The 21,300-nt window shown below is 54.8% G+C and overlaps 7 protein-coding genes across 7 annotated transcripts; 3 read left to right on the forward strand and 4 right to left on the reverse strand.

Moving 5' to 3' along the window:
- Positions 1–4: 4 nt before the first annotated feature.
- Positions 5–2,347, reverse strand: PHACADRAFT_116248 (uncharacterized protein). The gene is made up of 6 exons (XM_007393134.1): positions 1,930–2,347; positions 1,486–1,767; positions 1,370–1,432; positions 1,213–1,311; positions 941–1,157; positions 5–885 (listed from the first exon to the last, which is right to left on the reverse strand). Exons 1-6 carry the CDS (start codon positions 2,222–2,224, stop codon positions 201–203), a joined length of 1,641 nt encoding a protein of 546 aa, XP_007393196.1. The 5' UTR covers positions 2,225–2,347; the 3' UTR covers positions 5–200.
- Positions 2,348–2,825: 478 nt separating this feature from the next.
- On the forward strand, positions 2,826–4,090 carry PHACADRAFT_90692 (uncharacterized protein; the record flags this gene model as incomplete). The annotated part of the gene is made up of 7 exons (XM_007393135.1): positions 2,826–2,868; positions 2,917–3,031; positions 3,087–3,197; positions 3,287–3,464; positions 3,519–3,698; positions 3,801–3,927; positions 3,981–4,090. 7 exons carry the CDS (start codon positions 2,826–2,828, stop codon positions 4,088–4,090), a joined length of 864 nt encoding a protein of 287 aa, XP_007393197.1.
- A 109-nt stretch (positions 4,091–4,199) lies between these two features.
- Positions 4,200–4,991, reverse strand: PHACADRAFT_251741 (uncharacterized protein). Its single transcript, XM_007393136.1, has one exon. The coding sequence runs from the start codon at positions 4,977–4,979 to the stop codon at positions 4,344–4,346; it is 636 nt and encodes a 211-aa protein (XP_007393198.1). The 5' UTR covers positions 4,980–4,991; the 3' UTR covers positions 4,200–4,343.
- A 531-nt stretch (positions 4,992–5,522) lies between these two features.
- PHACADRAFT_116259 (uncharacterized protein) lies at positions 5,523–8,274 on the reverse strand. The gene is made up of 4 exons (XM_007393137.1): positions 7,591–8,274; positions 7,379–7,522; positions 7,113–7,324; positions 5,523–7,065 (listed from the first exon to the last, which is right to left on the reverse strand). Exons 1-4 carry the CDS (start codon positions 7,717–7,719, stop codon positions 6,585–6,587), a joined length of 966 nt encoding a protein of 321 aa, XP_007393199.1. The 5' UTR covers positions 7,720–8,274; the 3' UTR covers positions 5,523–6,584.
- A 2,075-nt stretch (positions 8,275–10,349) lies between these two features.
- Positions 10,350–11,567, reverse strand: PHACADRAFT_182295 (uncharacterized protein). The gene is made up of 6 exons (XM_007393138.1): positions 11,399–11,567; positions 11,208–11,336; positions 11,113–11,152; positions 10,850–11,060; positions 10,684–10,795; positions 10,350–10,656 (listed from the first exon to the last, which is right to left on the reverse strand). The coding sequence occupies exons 1-6, from the start codon at positions 11,552–11,554 to the stop codon at positions 10,492–10,494; spliced, it is 813 nt and encodes a 270-aa protein (XP_007393200.1). The 5' UTR covers positions 11,555–11,567; the 3' UTR covers positions 10,350–10,491.
- Positions 11,568–11,692: 125 nt separating this feature from the next.
- PHACADRAFT_251746 (uncharacterized protein) lies at positions 11,693–18,066 on the forward strand. Its single transcript, XM_007393139.1, has 18 exons — positions 11,693–11,727; positions 11,790–11,940; positions 11,989–12,039; positions 12,089–12,501; positions 12,552–12,951; positions 13,007–13,031; positions 13,081–13,649; positions 13,700–13,931; positions 13,984–14,034; positions 14,094–14,495; positions 14,547–14,720; positions 14,771–14,943; positions 15,003–15,093; positions 15,146–15,183; positions 15,235–16,577; positions 17,017–17,128; positions 17,266–17,711; positions 17,771–18,066. The coding sequence occupies exons 2-15, from the start codon at positions 11,930–11,932 to the stop codon at positions 15,239–15,241; spliced, it is 2,637 nt and encodes an 878-aa protein (XP_007393201.1). The 5' UTR covers positions 11,693–11,727; positions 11,790–11,929; the 3' UTR covers positions 15,242–16,577; positions 17,017–17,128; positions 17,266–17,711; positions 17,771–18,066.
- Positions 18,067–20,807: 2,741 nt separating this feature from the next.
- Positions 20,808–21,280, forward strand: PHACADRAFT_192995 (uncharacterized protein; the record flags this gene model as incomplete). The annotated part of the gene is made up of 2 exons (XM_007393140.1): positions 20,808–20,958; positions 21,045–21,280. The coding sequence occupies 2 exons, from the start codon at positions 20,808–20,810 to the stop codon at positions 21,278–21,280; spliced, it is 387 nt and encodes a 128-aa protein (XP_007393202.1).
- Between the last annotated feature and the right edge of the window lie 20 nt (positions 21,281–21,300).

Here is a 21,300-nt window from a genome sequence, read left to right on the forward strand (position 1 = left end):
CGAAGCTCGTCACTGCACCATGCATCACGCAATAGGATTCAAACGGCGCATTACGAATGCAAGAGCCATGAATTCATAGAATAGCGTTACAATTCCGACGTCTACGACGTCCAGCGGTGAGAAAATCTTTTCCAACAGATGCCTGCACGACAATCAAGGGGGGATGATGATGCAGTCCCAGATATCAAGGTGAAATAAAATCAATCATCCTTCTTTGTCGCTCCCAGACTCCCATTCATGGAATGCCGCATCCCATTCTCTCGACGAGGCGGTGCAGCTCCTTGCTGAGTGGAGAAGTTTGATGGGCTCTGCCCTGGACTGTGTGGATGCCCGGTCCCATTGGTGCCGTCGTGGGCATGTAGCGTGGGTGGGAAGTGGGCATAGAGTCCTGCCGTGGTCGGAGGTGATGCCGCCGGCATGTAGGGCGAAGGTGGGGCAGAGTAGGGAGAGCCTGCAGCAGCAGCGGCTGGTATGTTCCCGGGTGCGCCATGAGGGATTTTAGGCGATGCGTTCGGTCCAAATGACGGGGAACCGATGCCCAAGCCGTATCCGGGACGTTGGGCGCCAGGCGCCGCTGCGTCGTTGGCGCCGTACAAACTTGGAGAACCGTACGGTGAGCCGACGTTGGAGAAGCTACCTGTAACAGGTGTGCCGGCGTAGCTACCATAAGGACTGCCACCGTCGGCCGTCCACCCGCTGCCACTGTGCCTGGTCCCGCGCGAACGCAGCTCGCCACTCATCCATTTCTTGCGGCCAGCACCCGTTGCCTCAGCAGCGACGATGCCCTGCGTCTTGTCACTACCGGTGACGGCTTCCACTGCATGCGTTGTGATGCGCACTGCATAGCCCATGCATACGAACACACCCCCGACAACACCGACACATCTAGGGCGGAGCTTATATCAGCTAATACATCAAAGCTTCGCACTGAAGCACCCACCGTATCAGCAGCTGCAAAAGGCTAGTCGTACGCTGATGAATCGTGAGGCTCATCGGGTCAACATCGAACTTGAAGAAGATCCCGGGAATGCCGTTGTTATGTTTCAATACACGTGTGTAATGCGTTACGCTGTATTGATGCGTGTGAAGTGGACGTGACCGTGGCGCGATGTATGTTGTTGGAACGACATGGAGGTAGTATTGATAAGAGACGAAGGCTGTGCATTGCTATTAGCTGATGGTTCTTCTAGCAAAGACACTTCCATCACTCACAGTCTTCTGTAAGCTCAAACGAGTTATCGAGAGGCTGTGTTATGTCAGGGAAGTAGGGTCCAAAGGAGAACTCTGTGATAACATGAGACAGATTCATGACTGCGCAAAGAGATTAAGTTGAGACGACGTCTGCGGGCGAATGCAGTAGAACCCTCACGGTTGTGATCCACATGTTGACGACTAGCGTAGCCATGGCCCAGAGTAGTGACGTGCAGGTTAGCTATGCGGAGATCTTAGCATGGTGAAGACGCAACGAACATGATTATGTCGCACCTGTCACTTTCTTGACAGCGACCGATCCGTAGACTCTGCATGCACTGCCCGACGGCTTGTAGTTGTAGGTAGGGCGAAAACCACCAGAGTTACGGCGGAAAAGGGTCGCGAACAAACCTCGAGATTTTCTCGACTGAGTAACAACCTGCCTTGCCGAAAGCGCAGCGGCATGCTCCTTCAAAGCTGTTGCTTGACCAATGTCAAACAGTGTGCCGTCCCGACGGAAACTATCACTAAGGTATAGCCTATCGCCAACAGCGTCGCGCAAATCGACACTCAGATCTAGTCAAACGTTTGTTAGGCTCATTTAGATAGACATCGAACAAGATGGGAGCAGAGGCACGTATAGGATGAAACCGACGGTCATCGCCGTTACCTGGGGCGGCGGCGACAGCTGCAGCTCGCCGCGACGGAGAGGCAAGGGCATTCGAGCTAAAGACTCACATTGGCACGGCATATTGACTAGCATATCCACATTGATGCGCAGGTCGCTGGACCTGTCCCGGTCTACGCTGAACTCGTGGTCTGGCCAACCCCAGATGTACTCCCCTAGGTCGTTCAGAACCAGCAGGAATGCCATGAAGGTAACGAATACGGTGAGAAAGCCACGGCCCTCAGACCGCGCCTTGTATGTCGAGGGCAGCTTGGGGAAGGCATCGAATTCGGCGATCGGTGTAGACACGAGATTGTCAAGTTTGTCAAGCAGTGACGGCGAGTCTGCTCGGTCTACTGCTGCCATGGCCGGTTTTGTCGCAGCGTTGATCGAGGTCGACCACAGTGGCGAGCGGAGAGAGGAGCCTGAGGATGGCAAAGGAGAATATGAGAGCTGATCACCACGACCGAGCACTTCAAGGCGGGTCGCTCCTGCGAAGCGCCTGACGTGTCCGCAACGACAACCAGGGCACGTGCGCCGAGCATCTGCCCAAAGAACCTCGCGATTCTCCCTGCGATTCTCCGAGAATGCAACACAGAATATTTCCGGGGACGTTATTTGCATTGTCTAAATTGGACTATACATCGCAGAACAAGTAACCTAAGAGGAGGAAAAGCAAGATATCTTCAGAATATTTCTGGCGTCTGCGTGCTGGTCACCCAGCTCCTTGCAGGCCTGAGTGACTCGGATGATTGCTTTAACGATGCCTCGCATATGAATATCGTCTTTGGCCTTTCTGTGTGGTTTCTGCGTGTCTCTCCCATACTGGTGCAGTGCTGGTGCTTTATGACGAGCTGCGGCAGGACAAAGTCTCCGTCACGCCATGTCACGGGCACGTGAGATGTCACCAGGGCATCGCGGGCTACGCGCCGCGCGGCTAGGCTCTTTCACGGGTTGGACAGGCACAATGCGGTTCCGAACGACTATTGACAATGTCGCGGGCTTCTACAGTACGTGACACATCCATGCCACAGGGCTCTATCTTCAGGGTTTTCCAGGGGTGGTTCAGGCAATCTCTCAGCTCCAGAAGAAATTTGTAGTCAAGTTCACGGAGACGGAGATGGGCATTATCTGCGCGAGCGAGGTCAATGAAGGCGGCATTCAGGTCTGGACGTGCGACGATTTCTTGTTCACATATTGAAGCATACAAGGACTGACTACTCTGTAGATCAATCAAAGTATCTTCACTCTTCATGGACTACCGTATACAATCGAATGCGAACAATCAAATCAGCATGAGCATGTCTGCAGAGGCTCTCTTGACGACGCTACGCTCTGCGTGTTCTCCCAACAGCAGCAACAACTCTTCCATGATACACAACGCCGATGTTGTGATGAAGTAGGTTATCGCACCGTTCTAGCTCCTAGCCATTTCCATACGTCCTGTAGACTGGCGAAGAAGAACGACCGCGCAGTCCTCAGCTTTGAAATCATAGGCCAGTCTAGGAACAATCGCAATATCCGTGTAACTCAGGACGTCCGAATCGAGGTGATGAAGCCCCAGGATGTCGCTAGATTGTCTGAGCCTCTGTGCCCCGAACCAGACGTGAGCGTCCTTAACTAGACTATAAGGCACGTTCGACTGACTTTTATTTGCCAGGTTCACATCGCCTTTCCGCCTCTCAATAAATTGCGGACAGTTATGGATCGCCTCAAAACCCAATCTGATGTTGTAGGTATACGGGCCAATCGGTCAGGCCGGTTAGAGATCGTGGTGAGGACCGACAACGTCTCGACCGAAGTCTGCTGGCAAGGCCTCCCAAACCCCAACTTTGGTAGAGTTTACCATTAAGTGTGACAGAACGTTGCGGATTGACTTCCCGGTGCAGGTAAGGCGAAAGGGAGCCAAAGTCAAAGCCAGAGCCAGAGTCAAATTCAAGAGGAACACGGGACGCAAGTTTCGGAGGCTGAAGAGAAAGATGTGCAGCGAATGCACGGAGTCTTGATATCTGTGAAAAGCTTCATGAAGTTCCTCCAGAGTCACGTCGTGTGCACCACGACCATAGCGTGTCAGCCCCTTCAGTTTGATCTCTCGACGATGACTGACTCTTCGACCGCTCAGGTATATGTCAAAGCCACTGCCTGATCCTCTATGTCTACGTCGGAGAGGCAACAGACTCTGGGGGCGTCCTCACGTTTTATATTCCCGCCATCATGGATGATGCTCCATGACCATGGCCAAGACGAGATATCGCATCATGAGATGCCTCCACGATACCCCAACTCCAGCTATACCCTGGCACCTTTCCGGATTGATCACAGTCTGACGAGACAGTTAGATAAGGACCGCTTGGATAAAAGGTGACGAATGCTACATTCGAATCCCCAATCATCCACATAATACAGGTGTAAATACATTCCGTTACAAAGATTTGCATGCGATGGTAACCGCGAGTCCAAGTCGTGTCAGCAACCGAGTCATCGTCTATCGATCCGCAAAGAGGTCAGGTAGGTCGTTCATATCCAGTAGGATTGCGCCAGCCTCCTCCAGCTGCACTTCCACCTCCTTCTCGACCTTGGACGCCGGAGTGATAGTGCCCCCATTCCACACCTCTAACCTGTCATACGTCGCATGCGCCCCTCTGAGTATCAACACCTCATTTCCTCGTTGTATCGCAGCATTGCACGTCGCGCGAATGCAGAAGTCGCTTTGCGTGCCGACCATGACGATCTCTGCTTCGGGACAAATATAGGTGCCGAGACGGGTGTTTGCGAACGCATTATTTTTCAGCTTGTCCAGGACGGGCTCGTGCGGGAGGGGCTCGTGAACGAGCTGCCAGCCATCGACGCCCGGCTCGTCCGGCTCGCCCACGTCGCCATTGTTACGAACATGAATGATAAGTGGTGGATGTGGTGCGTTTCGCGCGGCTTCGAGGATGCGGGTGATGTTGGGGCCAACAACAGCTGCTGCGGGGACACCCGCAGGTGGTTTTGCGAGCATGGCGCGCTGGACAGCGACGAGGAGGAGGACGCGGCGATGCTGCCAGGGCTCGTACTCGGCCCATGGGTCTTCGCCCTGGAGGGCGGGGGGAGGCGGTGTACCTGAGTTCGAGTTGGACATCGAAGGGTTGGAGAAAGCGGAAGCCCAGAAGGGTGGGTATGTGCTTGAAGACGACGTCGCGATGTGAGTGAGCGGGGGAAAGCGACTGAAGAGTAAAACCGCGGCGGAGGAAAGACCTTCAAGACTTACATGATACGGGCACGTGACTCCAATCGATGTATCGAGACGCCGACTTTCAAGCGCCTACCACGGCTCTCTTGAATTTCTCCCCCGCTCTATGTGACTTGCAATTGGTGTGTATATGCACGACGCGGCATCCTCAAAATCTGACATGGTCGCTAGGACACTTGGATTATTCAAACAGTCGCTCTCTGGTTGTGCGTGTGTAATACTATATCATCATGTCGACAAAGGTACATCTCCAGAATTATACGTGTCCTCACTGCTCACATCATACAGTGTGGCAATTGCTACGCTAGCGAAAAAGAAAAATCCCTCCAGAGCTGCGCCGCGTGCAGGACTTCCAAGTACTGCTCAAAAGAGTGCCAGCGAGCGCACTGGAAAGTACGTCACCTCATGACGTCCCTAGCTCAGGGTCTAATTCAATGCCCCGCACTGCAGAAGCACAAGCTCGTCTGTCACAACAACGTCATCCTCGTTAACGCGCTCAGAGAGCACGACAGCTCGGCCATCGACCGCCAGCTCATCCCCGACGGCCTCTCCCTCTACGAGCTCGACCAGCGCCTCGAAACATGGGTGCGCTTTCACAACGCGGCTCTCACAACCGCGTGCCTCCAGGCCGTGCGCGCCAGTGACGATCTCATCAACATCCGGAACAACGTCCTCTACCTCAAGCTTGCCGCCCGGGAGGACCACGGCGGCGCTGTAGGCAAGTACTTCCGCATCGTCGAAGCCTACCCCGTGCCCGTCCAGGAGGGCATGCGCCGCCCATCGCCATGGCCAGAAAGCCTGCTCCAGCTGCGCACGATCCAGGACGACTCAGAGAAGGAGAAGAAGCGTGGCATGCTCGGCGCAACGATGATCGAGTGCCCCCCTCTGCCTGTGCAGACCGTGCCGTTCGGCAGCATCACGAACATCGACCAGCTCGAGGAGTCGCCCGACTGGAAGGAAGACCTCGTTCAAAACGTAGAGGATGGCCTAGGGCTCGTGCCCGACGCGTAATCCTGAAGCTCAAGTCATCTACACTTCATAATTTCTGCTACAGGATCCTCGGCACAATCGCGCTTCATCTACACTCATCCAGTCGCTACACCGTGCTTCGCTGTCTAATAGTTTGGCTTTCGCGTAATACATCCGGCAGAACACCATTTACTCCGTGGAAGATGCGCATTTGTAAGCTACATCTCAGAAGATCTCGGATAGAAAGATTCGTCGAGCGGAGCTTTGACTACATTAGGACGCGCGCCGCTTTTTTCGCATTCGTTCAACTGATAATACAACCGTGCTACATACACCGGAGGTCGGTTACAGAAAGCTTTACCGATTAGTAAAGACAGGCAAAACTACAGGTACAAACGACGATGCTCCAAACGCAACTAAAATAACAGCTACTTGTGACATATATACAAACTCGTAGAGCATTCCAGAGTACGCCAGAGCACACTATTCTCGAGAGACATTAGACGTTACAAACGAAACGCGATGTTAGACAACGTTAGCAGCGTTGGGACCGCCAGTGGAGGCGGGAGCACCGGTGGCAGGGGCAGCAGTAGCAGGGGCAACCCCTGCTGCGGGGATACCGGCCTCGGCGGTTTTCGCGTTGCGTGCACCTGTAGTGGTGCCAGCGGTGGCCGGAGCCGCACCGACGTTGCCTGAGCCCGTACCCGCACCGGAACCATATGTGTCACTGTACTTCCACGACTGCAGGCCAAACGCGCCGTAGTCAAGCTTGCGGAGGGTGAAGATGAGATAGTAGAGGTAGAACGGGCCGAGCAGCAGGTCGAGCACGCCATACCAGACCATCTCGGACGTCGGCGAGATGACGTTGCCACCTTCAGAGCAAGCCCAAGCGATGGGGTAGAGCATCGTCAGGAAAGCAATCGCCCCTGAGCCGCGAATGTAACCCGTGCGCATACCAGGGCCTGCGTTAAAGTTCGAGCGTGGTCCGTGGCCAAGCAGGACGGTCCTAGTGGACGTGGACATTAGCAAGCGTCGAAAGTGGCGCTACAGAACACGTACCAGATATAAAACAGAGCAAACAAACCCAGGACAAAGAAGCCCCATTTATAACTTGATGCAACCAATGCTCCCACCAGTCCGCATACGACGACAACCCAAGCGAAAAATGCCGTCGTCAGGATCTCGGTAAGGGCCAGACCGGTGGCGAAGAGCATGAGGATGAGGAGAAGTGGGAAATTGATGAACCACTGGATATAACGAACATACTGAACAGGGAGATGAGATTTTTGTTTTGGCATGCAATATCTAACATATCTCACCCAAATCTGGCGCGTGCCCTGAGCGCGGAATTCCGTCTGGATAGGGGTAGAGCCGAGATCGGATGCCATAGCAAAGTAGGCGATAGTGGAGGTTAGCAGGATTATAAGGGCAATGTTGTGGAAGAAACGGTTGCCCCGAGGACGCTAGTATGAAAACAGTGGAATCAGTGTCGAAGCTCGGTTAGGGGTTAGTAAAGGGCGAGAGTGCTCACAGTATACGACCAAGCGAACATGCCTAACATCGATAGAAGCATGATCGTAAAAACGGCCCACAACCAATTAGTACCATGGTTGGAGATATGGATCTGAGCGTTGGGCGGGTTGTGGTCGAGGGAGCCCATGGTGAGTTACGCGACGGAGCGAAGAGTAAAGGTGAGGCTATCTTAGGTAGGGACTCGTGAGGGGCAACGCTGTCGCCTAGGGCAATCTCGAGGATCCTCCTCTCTTATACCTTCGGCGAGTCGTCTATGTCATGTCTCAGACGAAGCTGTCTTGGTCAGCCGACAACGTCACCGGCATAAGTCGCAAATGACGTGGGTAAGGTGCATTGAATTGAGTCGGCCGGCCAAGGTGGCGCACGGAACATCGACGAGGTAAGATAGCGGGCTTGAAACACCCGGGCGGCGACTCCTAACGAAAGATGCTACCGCAGATCGAGAGCTATGGAGCTTCATGCGCCGCTCGCGCGATGCTATGCTGCGACGAACGGCAAAGCCGTGATTAACCACGGCACGATGTGGGTCTTCGAGCTACGAGTTCGAAAAAAAGAACCCCGAAGACTGAGCTGGCAAAACAAATCAGCAGGCGGCGAGCCATAAACAGTAGCCCCCACCCTGGTTGTATATTTGTTTCCGCTGAGCTTTGCCGGAATTGGCTCCCGGCGTAGTGGTAGTGCGAGGACCCACAATATCGACTTTAGCGCCGAGGCCGCGGAGTCGATCGGGAAGCGCCAGTCGGGGTATGCCGCTGGCGGCCCCGTGCGCGCTCGAGCTTCACGGGAGGAGACCTGTATAATGCTCTTGAGCATCATGTAAGTCGAAGTCGACGTCGGATACTGCGTGGAGGGCCAGGAATTTTCTTCGATTTACCACTCGGGTACGACTGCTTACGTGCCGACAACCGCATTTGTTGAAGACTTAGATTAATTTTCGATCGAGGGGCCTCACATTGCGCAAGGAAGTTATTTGCTATGTTCTCAAGAAGTGTTAGAATAAGGCAACGCGTAAAACCGAGGTCCAACTGTTATTTTTTTTGCTATACGCCTATCGCCAGGACAAGCGAACGCCACTTAGACCGTTCCCTGTTGGTATGACCCCTTGTCTTTCACCTTTGCGTGGCCAGAACAAGGGTAATACCTAAACAATGTCTTATGTATGTATTCGCCTACTACAAATATCACTCACCTCAAATAGGTTTATTCTGCGCATCCACCGTTGTTCAACTGTCTCCTGACCTACTCTGGATAATAAGGTGCACTGGCCAATTCCCACTCATGATGCATGATCAGCGGCTTCTTAGTAACTCTTAGCGGACGATTTTCATCTCAGTTATGCAGAATGCCGTCCTGAACATGCAGCCCCCCCTTCGTCGACCTTCTCCAGAAACCTTGCAGAAGGCAGCCCGGATGGTGAATCAGTTCGAGATGGACACCACTGAGCATCTCTCGCGTGGTAAGCTGTATTGGTATGACGTGCATCAATCTGTCCGCCGCTGAAATAACTTCAATAACACCTCGCGACGGTCGATATATCCCTCAAAATCAGCGCGACGAATATAACGCGACGCTGGGGCAACTAGTCAAGTGGGCAACCGACCTGAACCAACCAAATAAGCTCACCATCCTCGCTTGCTATATGAAGGAGGAGACGGCGAAGCGAGTGGTTGAAATTGTATGTATCGATTTGGGAGCTTGACGCGGTCGAAGCTCATCACGACTCCAGCTTACTCAAACGAAATATCAACAGTCCCTCCTGGCGTCGTCGCTTGACTTGCCGAGGTATTCTCTAGACTTGGACACTATCCATATGTATCGTCAAATTTGTGAGAACGTGTCGGGGAACCTAGAGAGGCGACTGGTGGCACTCTCTCGCAATTCGGATACCGCCCCTCTTCCCACTGGCCCTGAGGGCGAAACTCAATAGCCATGTGCAATACCAGATCTCTTTTACCTATGCATGCGTTATGGCCATTTGTACGACATTTTCTCACAGCGATGAAACGCGTTGCGGCTCTTGTGGACTGTCCGAAGTGATTTAACTCATTTTACCCCCGGCATCGCTCAACGCATCCCAAGGACTCCTAAGTACCTGCCGACTGTGTCTGGGATAGCCGCCCACATCCCCCCACTTCTAACAGGTGGAGACTGACATGTAGAGGTAGATAGGGTCACACATCGCGTTCTATGTGCGGCCAACGTCAATGCGTGGTGCGCCACAGTTGTAGCCGGGTAACCCTTCGGCTTATCTCCACAGAAAACGCCATACGAAACATCCCAGGTTGTCGGAGGGGACTCAAGGCTCTATACCTTGAACATGGTGAGTAACGTTCATAAGCTGAACGAGGGTAGCCTTGGCTGCCGTGAGGGCCGACGCTACAAGCACAGGAAGCTTGGGTGTAAGCGAGGGCAACCTCGTAAGCTGACAGCCGTCGCTTGTCTCCTTTTCTCCGAAGAGAGTGAAATAAGTGCTCAAAACAGACGCATCGGATCTGCACATGATCTTCTGTGCTAGTAGTTTACCTAGTAGCCGCACCGTTATTGAACAGGCTATTGCTAGCACGGGGCTTGACGCGCGTCTTGCAAGAAAATAGCTGAGTCAGTTGTGGAAACCCAGTGCCAGTAATCGTTTGATGGCACTGTCTGACCATATTCTAGACCTTCGCATCAGCGTGCATACTCCCAAACATGTCGTGATACGGCGCAGAACTTGTCGAGGACGGGGATGACGCTGAGTGGAATGATGGAGATCCGAATGCGCAGAATATGTTGCTGCACCAGTTCTGTAGTGGAGGTAGTATTACAACTTTGTAGAACTATGCGACTGTATTAGCTTGAATACATGCGGTGCAGATACCGTGGGTTTGTAGTAAGGTGAAGCACAGCTCAACCACATTCATTACACTTCCAGAAAGTCATCTTCCTCTTCACAGAGAACTTCCAAGAACTTGAAGAAGGACGCGACTGGGAAACCCACAACATTCTGATAGTCACCATCGACTTTGCGGATCAACAACCCGCCAAGGCCCTGTATAGAGGAGCATAAGCACTCGCACTTGGGAACCTGCAATGTATAGAGACACGAGCGAACCTGTACGGCAAATCCACCAGCTCTATCGACGCCCTCCCCGCTGTTGGCGTAGGCCTCGAGGAGCTCTTTCGGGTTGTCAGCGAAGTGCACTAGTGTCCGCTCGTCGAGCGACCTAAGTTGGAGATCAGCAGGGAGCGTCGAGTATGGTAGATAATCCATAACTCACTTGATCTTGTAGCCAGGCGCCTCAAGCACCGGATACACAAGGGATACTCCAGTCACCACTTCGCAGATGGCACAGTTAAGGTCCAGAAGCATGCGAAGGTTATCTTGCTTCGATGAAGGCTTCTCCAGAACTTCCTGGTGTACAGAACCCTCGTGTTCAAAAGGAACGGAGTCTAAGCCGGGCGGTGGGTGCGTTAAGACCACCGTGTCGGCTGCATCGCAGGGTCGGCTACGTCAATCATTTTACAGGAGGAGTAAACTAACCAGCGATAACCAGATCAGGGCTGTCCTCTGGGCTTTCGCTCTGTACATGTGTGATTGGACATTTATTCACAGGTACACCGTTGGCGATGACATACGACTAGCCTCTGGTACACTTCGACGGCCTTGTGCGTAGCCGTTGCTACCGGATACTCATGCAGGTCTTCAAATTGGCCATGAGACAGGTCTTCCTCAAAGGTAGAAGGCACGATCTCCGGCTCTAGGCCCTATGGCGTCTTGTCATTAACATAGGAGACGAGCAGTCGCAAGACCACGGATGGTCACGTACAACCGTGCGGAGGATCTCTTTCCGGCGTGGGCTGTTTGATGCCAACACGACGCGCTTTCCGACTAGTTTCTCGAGAGATGGAACACGAAGAGCATGCGGGAGCACGCAATTGTGCTTTGGGAGCTCTATGGGCTTGGATGACCTGAAGAAATTCATGATGACGCGGGGAAATGAGAGAATGGCTCAGCGCGCGCTCAGGCTTTTAAGTAGTCATTGATCGCATCACCGACGCCGGCATGCGCCTAGTCGGCAGTCCATGCCTTCGCCCGCACTTAACCGCACCCCTTCAGTCTCGGTTGCTCAGACGCTCCTTCTAGTTTGCAAGTCTTGTGGGTAACAGGGAATTATAAGCATATGCATCAAGCTAATGGTGTCGTCTCCGTCGGTCTAGCTAACGACGACTTTCGCCAACGGACTGCGCTCCTGTAGAGCGTTACCGTAGGCAATACGTCACGGCCAGCAGAGGAATACATACCGCTCAGGCCTCTTGGTCGCGAGAACACAGCCTATCCGGATCTCGGGGCCTTCGCCATGAAGTTCAGGTGCGTAATTAAGAAACTGTCCCATAGCACCCGTCTGACGCCGCGTAGCTCATCTCTGAAGTTCAATGCGGTGTCGGAGTGGTGGGACGAATACATCAAGTAAGTCGTTCTTATACAATGGAAATGAACGCTTATGGACCTTACAAAGCTACGACGCGCTCAAGAAATATATCTACCAGCTGGAGAAGCAGACTGTTACCTTCCGGGATGCTGCCCATGACCTCGAAGCGAATGAGCAGACTTCTCTCATTCAAGGTCAAGATCACCTCTCAACGGATGCGCTATTTATACCCCTTCTTGACCGCGAGTTAAAGAAGATATGCCTCTTCTATGAGATGCAAGAGTCAGAGCTCTTGAAGGAAGTTGATAGCTTGCAAAGTCTGGTACAGCAGCAGGAGGACCGCGGACCGGACGTAGGACACCAGTATGAGAGTCATGGCTACGATGATGAGGATGAAGACGAGGACGAAGACGACTTTGACATGCACAGCGCAGAGCCTTCGTGGTCACGCTCGCCAACCGGTCGCAGGCATAGGTCTTCGTCTGATGCCCGCGGGATGAGTATGTGGTTTGACATGATTGATAAACTCGAAAACTGAGATAACCCAAAGTAGCCAGCAATAGGAGACAAGACCGGCAAGCAGGTAACCGCAGATACAGCCTCTCGTCCAACGAGGACCATATGGATCTTGAGGCTAGCATTGCTTCGTTGCGGTCGCAAGCACATCAACAAGAACTTTCGGAATCATCGCAGCTCATGCCTCCAGCAGGCAGAGGCAAGAGCACTAGCCGTTCACCCATCCGCTCAGCTCGTGCCATGGCTACACAGCTATTCAGAAAGGGCAGTGTCGCTTCGGAGGCCCCGGAGACGGTATGGACTGCGCGTAATAACTACGCAATGGATATCCAGCTACTGTTCAAGCGGAGGATAGCAAATCTATATCTCTCCCTCACGTCGCTCAGATCTTACGTTGAGCTGAACTACACGGGTTTCCGTAAGATTCTCAAGAAGTAAGGTTTCCTGCTAGCCGTTCCTTGGATTTAGCGGCTGAATCTATGGCATCAGATATGATAAGCTCACCGACAGTAATGTTAGTAACAATCACGATCTTCCGCCTTTCGTCCTAACGTTTGCCGCAGCTAAAAGACCACTACATCCATGATGTAGTCGAACAAGCCCCGCCTTTCATACAAGCTACTAAGGACAAGTTGAACCACGCAATTGACACCCTTATCCAGCTTTACACAAGATGCGTCACGCGAGGGGATCTCTCAACCGCTAAGCGCCAGCTCAAGATGAACCAACGTGAGCACATCGCCTGGGAGCGCGATACTGTCTGGCGACAGATGGTCGGCCATGCGAGACGAGGTGAAGAGAGCGCTACTGTACGTGCTCTCGGAGGAACACTTGTCCTCGAGCCGGAAAAAGGACTACTAGACATCTCCACGCCCGTCGGACGGATCAAGTTCAAGCGAAACCATATCTCCCTGTTGGTCGCGATTGTTACATTCATTGTGTTGTTGAACGTCACGGTCATCGACAAAATAGCGGCCAACCGATGCTTCGCGATCCTCGTCTTCGCTACGTTAATGTGGGCTACCGAGGCAATTCCGCTCTTCGTCACCTCAATGCTCATCCCGTTGCTGTTGGTCTGTCTTCGTGTCATACAAAATGACGGGGAGCGCCTTTCCACGCCGGAGGCCACGAAGTAAGTACACGTGTTCGTGACATTTTTATCTGTGAACTAACGCATTCTAGGTGGATATTCTCAGTCATGTTCACACCAACCATCATGCTGCTTATTGGAGGGTTCACAATTGCGGCAGCGCTCAGCAAAACCAACATCGACAAGGTGCTTATCACTCGCGTTCTTGCGCTTGCGGGGACTCGTCCAAGCACAGTATTGCTCGCATTCATGGGTGTGGCATGCTTCGCGAGTATGTGGATCAGTAATGTTGCGGCTCCGACGCTTTGCTTTACCCTCATCAAGGTATGCTTCCGCCTCAGATGTTTACCCCGTCCGGGGCTGACAGTTTCCTAAGCCGATCCTGAGGACGCTCCCTGCGAGGTCGAACTTTGCACCCTGCTTGATCGTGAGTGCTTCTAGGTACAGGGGAGCTCATCTTGAACTGAAGAAAGGCAATACTTTTAGCTCGCAATTGCCCTGGCTGCAAACATCGGTGGTCAAAGTTCACCCATCTCTTCGCCTCAGAACTTGATCGCACTTAATGAGATGGATGAGAAAGTAGACTGGGCCAAGTGGTTTGCCGTGGCGCTCCCCGTGTCTACCATCTCGATAGTGCTCATCTGGCTTTTGCTACTCGTGAGCTATCGTCCAGCGCGCTCTCCTGATGGCGAGGGTGATATCGAGATCAGGCCCATCAGACCGACGCGGGATCCTTTCACAGCCAAGCAGTATTGGGTGTGCTTCATTTGCATTGTCACCATTGCTCTATGGTGTGTGGAACACGAGATTGAGGAATGGGTCGGCGATATGGGTGTCATTGCCTTAATTCCTATTGTAGCGTTCTTCTCGACTGGGGTGCTCAATAAGGTGCGTTGCACGGACTTCCAACACATGCTGCCGCTCATCAACAACCGATAGGATGACTTTGATCAGTTCTTGTGGACAGTCGTTTTCCTTGCCATGGGCGGTATCGCACTAGGCAAAGGTGTCACGTCAAGCGGGCTGCTCGATGTGATGGACAACATTATCCGCCACATGGTCGAAGATTTGTCTTTGTACACTGTTGTCCTGGTGCTCTCCGTCATCGTGCTGGTGAGCGTCCTCTTTGCGGCTCTTCTCTAGCCCAGCTGAACGTCTCGCAGGTCGTGTCTACATTCATCAGCCACACAATTGCGAGCCTGCTTCTGGTGCCCATCGCCAAGCAGGTTAGCAGCAGCCTGCCGGGCAACCCGCAGAACCTGTTGATTTTCCTGACCGCTCTCATCTGCTCGACCGGCATGGGTATGCCAGTCTCAGGCTTCCCGAACCAAACCGCGTATGTCTTACCGTGCCCTTTCCCTCCGGTACATTCTCATACCATTTGACTGTCCATAGGGCGACCCAAGAGGATGATATGGGGCAGTTGTACCTCTCCAATATTGACTTCCTGAAGAACGGTGTTCCTGCGAGTATCATCGCTACAATGGTGAGTATCGTTTGCATATAGCGCGAGTCCTCACTAAGCACCATCCCTCTAGGTGGTTTCGACCGTGGGCTACTTGCTGATGACCATTATGTAAGCCGTACTCTCTGTCGTTCTTCCTGAGCTAATGTTGGCACATCGCAGTCTATGACGAACTCGCGCTCAGGCACTCTTTTTTGATCGATCTCAGACAGCAGCGAGGTCTTGATCCAAGACGTTTGGACGCTGGGATGAATTCTCCGGCAAATTATGCATAGCGGGCTGATGTATACGGCATAGCGGGCTGATGTATACGCGACCTAGACACACCGATCAATACATGAAGTGGCTACAGTCTAGATAACATCATTATGTCAGGGTCATAGCAATCATGAGTGGTCGTAATGGGGTCGTAAGATGTCGTGGCGGCGTCGTGAGAGATGTTGTAAGGCTTTAATAAAACAGAGAAGAAGTTCAAGTAAACCGAGAAGGTCCTATCACTTCCCGTCACGAACGGCGACCGGCGGCTTTCTTAGCATCAGCCTTAGGACAACGACGCAAACACCGAGACCGACGAGCAGGGCGTATTGAGGAATATCAGACATCGTGGATAGCTCGTCAGGAGGTGGCCGCCTACGTCGACGCGTGTCCTCTCTGTTGCCGGTGCCTGACGGGCGTAAAGTAGCAGGTAGAGCCTGTCTCACCGCTGTCGGCAAGAAAGACGAGCTGAATGCAAGAAGAGAAGACGTCGAAGGGGAGGTGGTCTCATCCAGACGGGTATCGGGGTCCGTGTCCGCACGGCAGTGGGGGCACGCTTGTGAACCTGGGGATCGAACTTCGACAGCAGCAACGTCCCGAGCCTTCGTGAGCTCGAGTTCCTGGGCCGCGACGAGCTTCTCTAGCTCGAGATTCCTCGACTCCACGTCGTGAAGGCGCCGCGTGAGGTCCTCGACCAAGAGACGGCTCTCCTTCAACTCCGCCGTCAGCAGAACCAACGCGTCGCTGTCCTCGGGTTTGTTCCCCGCCGTGGCCTGAACAGCTTGGTCTTGCGCCACAACAGGGCCAGCCAGAGACTTGTCCACTGGTGACGCAGGCTCCGCGGACGAGGGAGCGAAGACAGCAGTCACGACTCGGCGCTCCTGCTTCCGCTTGATGAGGAGGGTGTGACGGGGCAGCGAGCGGACTTTCTTGTCAGGGTCCGCAGTCAAGTCCACGATGCGCTGAGCGTCGTCCTCCGCCGCGGGCTCGGGGACACGCTTGACGGTGACGCAGGCATCCGTGTCGAACGCTTCCCACGCCCGCACTCCGACAGACTTTGCCTCGGTCTCGGCGAGAAGGACCTCAACTGAGGGCTCCTCGACAAAGTCGGCGGGCGGCCGACCAGACTTCTCGAGGGGCAGCTCGAGCTTGATGAGACTCTTCGTCGGGGACGTGGGGGACAGCACCATCGCGTCCTCGGGGACGAAACACGCATGACGAGGGGCCTCGTTTCGTGCGCCGTCGTGCAGAGACTCTCCCGACCGCCCTGACGTCAGACGGCACTTTCTTGGCATCCGTCGAAGCTGATAGCCTTCCCACCAACCCAAAATCTTGGACGCCCTCGCAGCTTGCTTCGTATTTGCTCTCTGTCCTACAAGCTCAAGAAGCAGACGCCAGCGATGCTCCTGCGATCTCGGCTTCAGCCATCTCAGACATCGCCAAGTTCGTCCAGGATACCAATATCAGCGGTCGCATCTTCCTCAGGCTGAACGAGGAAGACATGGCGAGGTACGCCATTCTACTACGAACACACGCACTATGTCCTCACCGTATGCGTGCACATATGCAGCATGAGCATCGATGTCTCTTGGCGCGACGCCTTGCTTGTCGCCTCGCGCAACCTCCGCCAGAATGTGTTGAAGGGCAGGATCTGGGGTGCCGGCCAGGACTCGCCTCCGTCAGGCACACTTGCTGCCTCGCTTCCCTCGCAACCGTTCTCTCCCATCTACGACTCGTACTCGTCTGCGAGCTCCGCGGAGCTGACCAGCGACGAAGAGGACCTCGGCGTCTCGAGACGCCGCAAGGTGCGCGGACGCGTCCGTGGCCTGATCGAGTCTTTCGAGCGCAGCGGCAGTTTCGGCTCTTCGAGCGACGTCGAAGACCAGGACTCCCCACAGCTCGATCGGTCCACGGTCAAGCGATGGCTCGGCGGGAAAGCTCTTGGGAGGCATTCTTCAGGAAGCTCGCGGGGACGGGGAGGGGCTGGGGAGGGCTCAGGTCAAAGCATGATCCCTCGATATCGAGAGACTTTGAATGCTTGCGGTGAAGACGGTCTTCCCGTTTGCGAGTAGGGCTGGCAAGCAATGGAACATAGTGGTGCTTCCCGGCAGCCGCGTTGTGCCCTGACGAGTTGGAACGGGTAAGAACGCCGGTGGAGGTGGTTCGAATGGCGTAGGGATGGGGGTTCGGCTTCACCGCAGCGTTCTGCTTCAGGACAGGGAAGTCGACGCTAGCGGGAGAAGGTGACATGGCAGGTCGCGGGGCGTCCATGTCTGCAAAATGCAAAATAAGTTACGGGACGTGCCAAAAAGCGGTCGTCGTTGGCTAATTAGACAGGCGGATACCAATTGACGAATGAAGACGTGGTATAACGCTCTAACCTACTGCGCACGTCGTTCGCATGATATGTCAGCTGGACACGAATCTCTCAGATGGAACTTACCAAGAGATAAACAGGCCCGTCCAGCTAGAGCTACAAGCGTATCGGTGTGGGAGCCAAGTAAACAGGTGGGCGAAAAGAGAGGAATCCACAGGTAGAGACGAGTTTGAGAGTACAGCACAGCACTTGTGGCCCCGCTGTTAACGACGGCCGATGGGTATTTTGCTCGGAGGGAGCTGCACCGTGGGGCTGAAAGGGAATCGAGAATAGCTAGGGACCAACAACACTCAACAACCTCGCGGATGCGGCTTGTGACCGAGGCCTGATGGTGACACACCATTTTTGGCAGTCACGTTCACAACTGTCGGGAGAGGCGGGAGGGGCGAGCCGAGTGTCATTGCTCAAGCGGGCTCTCAGCCGCATGCATGTCCTCGACGAGGCGGCGACCAGCACCAGGTGCACCGCCTAGAGCACAAAATCCATGGCGCCATGGCGCACGGCTGCGACAAGAAGATGTCGACCGCTGATTTCCCAGACCTGCAAGCACAGCCTCAGGTCGAAGCCTGACTCGTCCCACGGCGCGGTGAACTCGCGATCTGGGCGACGACTGTTGGGGACCCTCTCCGAGGCCTTAGACAGCTAAATGGAAGGACGCATGCTTCTGCATCAGGTTTGCTATCTCCCCACTGTCGATGCTTACGACACCCCGAGCCCAGAGCAAGGGGCACGGGACAGGTGCCACAAGAACCTTCTCACCAGAGACACTTTAATCCGTGAGTAACAAACCGCTTTCGCACATGATAAGCTGCGGGACCTGCAGTCTCACCGTCCTATTGCTAATTTGTCTTTTCTAGGGGGTGCTTGACCGCTGATTGCTGCCCTCCCATGTCTGCAGATTTAGCCTTCGCTGCGCGTCCAGAGGTCAGGCGTCCTGTGCTCTCCACTGGGGATGCCCAACGCTGTCCTCACTTTCCACGCCATGACACATTCTTCCGTGATAGATGAAAGCGAGCAGCCGATTCGTCCACTTGCCAGAACCTTGCGTCGTTCTCGAGGGCCTCCATCGACAGGGCCGACTCGAGGACGTCAATTGGATAAGCTCTAGCTTTCACATGCCCTGGGCACGACGGGGAGCCGATGCATCAGCTCACCTCGCCGTCGCACCATCTCGCAAAGCCGTCATCGGGACAGATGACCTTTGTGCTGACGACGATCCCCTCCCCAATTGGCCGCTCATTTGTGGCTGAGATCCAGCCCCCCCCCCCCGCTCACGTCAAGGTACGTACACCCTAGACCCTGAGGTATCCACCGCGAACACCGTTGTTGACTATGCAGCGTTTTCCAATCCGCGGTGGTTGCCTGCCAAGAGGTGCCTCGAGGAACAGTGAAACACTTTGGTGTGCGCCTCCTGGGTGCTACGGACCTGTCATTTATGGTTAGCATTGGCAAAGGTTATTGCCTGTGGATGCTTACTGTGCAAAGAACAAGGAGTGGAGCTGCTACTGTGTGAGCAGCACTTGCACCTTCCAAGCATGGTGTTCCGCCAATTGCATAGAGTCGCCGTCGAACGTGGTCTTGCGGCAAGTTCCTGTGGGGAAGATGCACAGCACGGCTGCGTTCGCTAGGAGCAACCTCGAGAAAGCTGTGGATGCACTGAGAGGACATTGGGTGCCCCAGCTCTCGATGGCCATCGATGGCCTCGAATGCGATCGGACGTCCGGCACTCATAGGATCATCTCTCACAGTAATAGTCCCTTTGCTTGCCGAGTGTCATGTAGCATAGTGCTCTCGGCATTCAATTCAGTACGGCTAGGGTCTTGCGGCCGCTGTCCGCGGCGCAATGCAACTCATAGATGACCGCGCCACGCGCTGCGTCCGTGCAGACGCGCCCGAACACTACCCATGCCAAAAATGAGCCTGCGAGCGCACCCGTCTCGTTTCCCACTCCCTCGACGAACCCCCTGTTCGCACATATGGAGCTGGTGAGGCCCGGGCGAGCGGTAGCCTGTGCACGGCGTGGGGCCTCCCGCCGTCTTTCAGCTTCCTCTGATTAATGGCCTGGTTAAAGGATGCAAGCGAGCCGCATCGACAAAGTGTGATCTGCCCTAGACTCCCGCAGTGCCTCATTTTTCTCTTTCTCTTTTCTCTTTTCTTTTTCTTCTCTCGAGCGAAAAAAAAAAAAAAAACAGGGTGCGGAGCGTCGGACTGTTTCGCGTCGCGTGTTCCATCACGGCCGTTGCTCACCTGAGCTCAGGGTGCACCGCGCGGGCCACACACGAAAACACGAACGACCCTCACCTCGACCGCCGGCTCAGAACGCGGCGATCCGTCTCCTCGAGTACGTTTTCGCACGCCTCCGCGGCGTTTCCGCATGGGGCGAGCCCAAAAGCCCGCGCGATCGCCCGAGGGGGGGCGTTCGACACGCGCGCGCGGGTGCGTCGAACCAAAGGTTATCAGACAACTTAGCGCATGCAATGCATCCTCCCGGCGCAAAGCTGCAGCGAGAACGGCAGCATGCAGATCGATCTTGCGTGCAAACGAAACTAAGCACTGGGCAGAGCTTCCTCCCCTCGCTCGGGCAGGCGACGCCAAAACTAAACCTCGCCCCGTCCGTGCACCATCGCGGCACCGAGGCACCGCGCACCCGATCGTTCTTCGTGTTTCCGGCAACGGACGGGTCTCGAGCGGGGTCTCCTCTCGGCGTCTTGCGGTCTGTCGCCGCCGCCCGACGGCTCGCGCGGGCTTCTGTCTCCGCAAATGCCGGAGCAGACGAAAGCGAGCTCGATCGATCGCAGGAGCCGTCCCCGAATGCTATCCCTTATCATTTTTATTGGTTTTACTTTCCCGAAACGTGTGTGCGTATAGTACTGGTACAGATGTGTAGGCTGCGCGAAAAAAACATATTACACCGTAAAAAAAAACTGTGTGCTACATGCCGGCCAGGACTTGCGCGTGTGCAAAAGCGGAGAAGAAGAAGAAGAAGGCGAAGACGAAGAAGACGGGATCGAGCACAGAGAGAGAGAGAGCGCGCTGCCCCAGCGAGCAGTTGAGTGCAAATTGGCAGCGGAAGATGCCCTGGAGGGGGGTGGGGCGGACGGACATGAAACGAGAGCGCGAGGACCACGTCGCATCGGATTCTTTCTTTCTCTCTCTTTCGCTCCTCTGCGGCGAAGACGGTCCTCCCTCCCCTCGCAGCCTCGTGCCCGTGGGCGAGTGGAGCGCGTGCGCCGCGACAGCAGCCGCGCCAGGCGGTGTGTGGGCAGTGGGGAGACAAAAAAAAAATGGCCTTCGGAGAAGGTGCCCCCACCAATACCCATGCTTTACCACGGCCGCCAAGAGCGCGCCGCGCAGTGGTCTGGGTCCTGGTGGCCCCCCACGCGAGCAGCCGCGGGCGCCGTAGCTGCTGCTGCGTTAAGGGGGCTCTGGCCGCACCCGCTGCGGCCGTCGTCGAACGACGAGCGGCCCGAGACGGGCGTGACGACGAGGCTCGGGGAGACCGGGCTGTCGAGCTCGCTCGCGCAGGGACTGCCGCCGCCGCCGCCGCCATTGCTGCTGCTGCTGCTGGCGCAGTAGGCCGTGGCGCCGCCTGGGCT

This window comes from Phanerochaete carnosa (genome assembly GCF_000300595.1).
Source record: "Phanerochaete carnosa HHB-10118-sp unplaced genomic scaffold PHACAscaffold_3, whole genome shotgun sequence".
NCBI classification, from domain to species: Eukaryota; Fungi; Basidiomycota; class Agaricomycetes; order Polyporales; family Phanerochaetaceae; genus Phanerochaete; species Phanerochaete carnosa.

Bases quoted from the DNA above. Each gene is read 5' to 3' on its own strand.
- PHACADRAFT_116248 (XM_007393134.1), bottom strand. From the start codon at position 2,224: ATGGCAGCAGTAGACCGAGCAGACTCGCCGTCACTGCTTGACAAACTT. The intron at 1,312-1,369 runs GTGAGGGTTCTA...CTCTTTGCGCAG, and splicing joins TCAACATGTGGATCACAACC to TCATGAATCTGTCTCATGTT. The intron at 1,158-1,212 runs GTGAGTGATGGA...AGCAATGCACAG, and splicing joins GTTTGAGCTTACAGAAGACT to CCTTCGTCTCTTATCAATAC.
- PHACADRAFT_182295 (XM_007393138.1), bottom strand. From the start codon at position 11,554: ATGAATTTCTTCAGGTCATCCAAGCCCATAGAGCTCCCAAAGCACAAT. The intron at 11,337-11,398 runs GTACGTGACCAT...AAGACGCCATAG, and splicing joins AAGAGATCCTCCGCACGGTT to GGCCTAGAGCCGGAGATCGT. The intron at 10,796-10,849 runs GTGAGTTATGGA...TCTCCAACTTAG, and splicing joins GCGCCTGGCTACAAGATCAA to GTCGCTCGACGAGCGGACAC.
- PHACADRAFT_251746 (XM_007393139.1), top strand. The intron at 12,040-12,088 runs GTAAGTCGTTCT...GACCTTACAAAG, and splicing joins TGGTGGGACGAATACATCAA to CTACGACGCGCTCAAGAAAT. The intron at 12,502-12,551 runs GTATGTGGTTTG...GATAACCCAAAG, and splicing joins GTCTGATGCCCGCGGGATGA to TAGCCAGCAATAGGAGACAA.
- PHACADRAFT_251741 (XM_007393136.1), bottom strand. From the start codon at position 4,979: ATGTCCAACTCGAACTCAGGTACACCGCCTCCCCCCGCCCTCCAGGGC.
- PHACADRAFT_116259 (XM_007393137.1), bottom strand. From the start codon at position 7,719: ATGGGCTCCCTCGACCACAACCCGCCCAACGCTCAGATCCATATCTCC. The intron at 7,325-7,378 runs GTGAGATATGTT...CTCCCTGTTCAG, and splicing joins AGGGCACGCGCCAGATTTGG to TATGTTCGTTATATCCAGTG. The intron at 7,066-7,112 runs GTTCTGTAGCGC...CACGTCCACTAG, and splicing joins CTGTTTTATATCTGGTACGT to GACCGTCCTGCTTGGCCACG.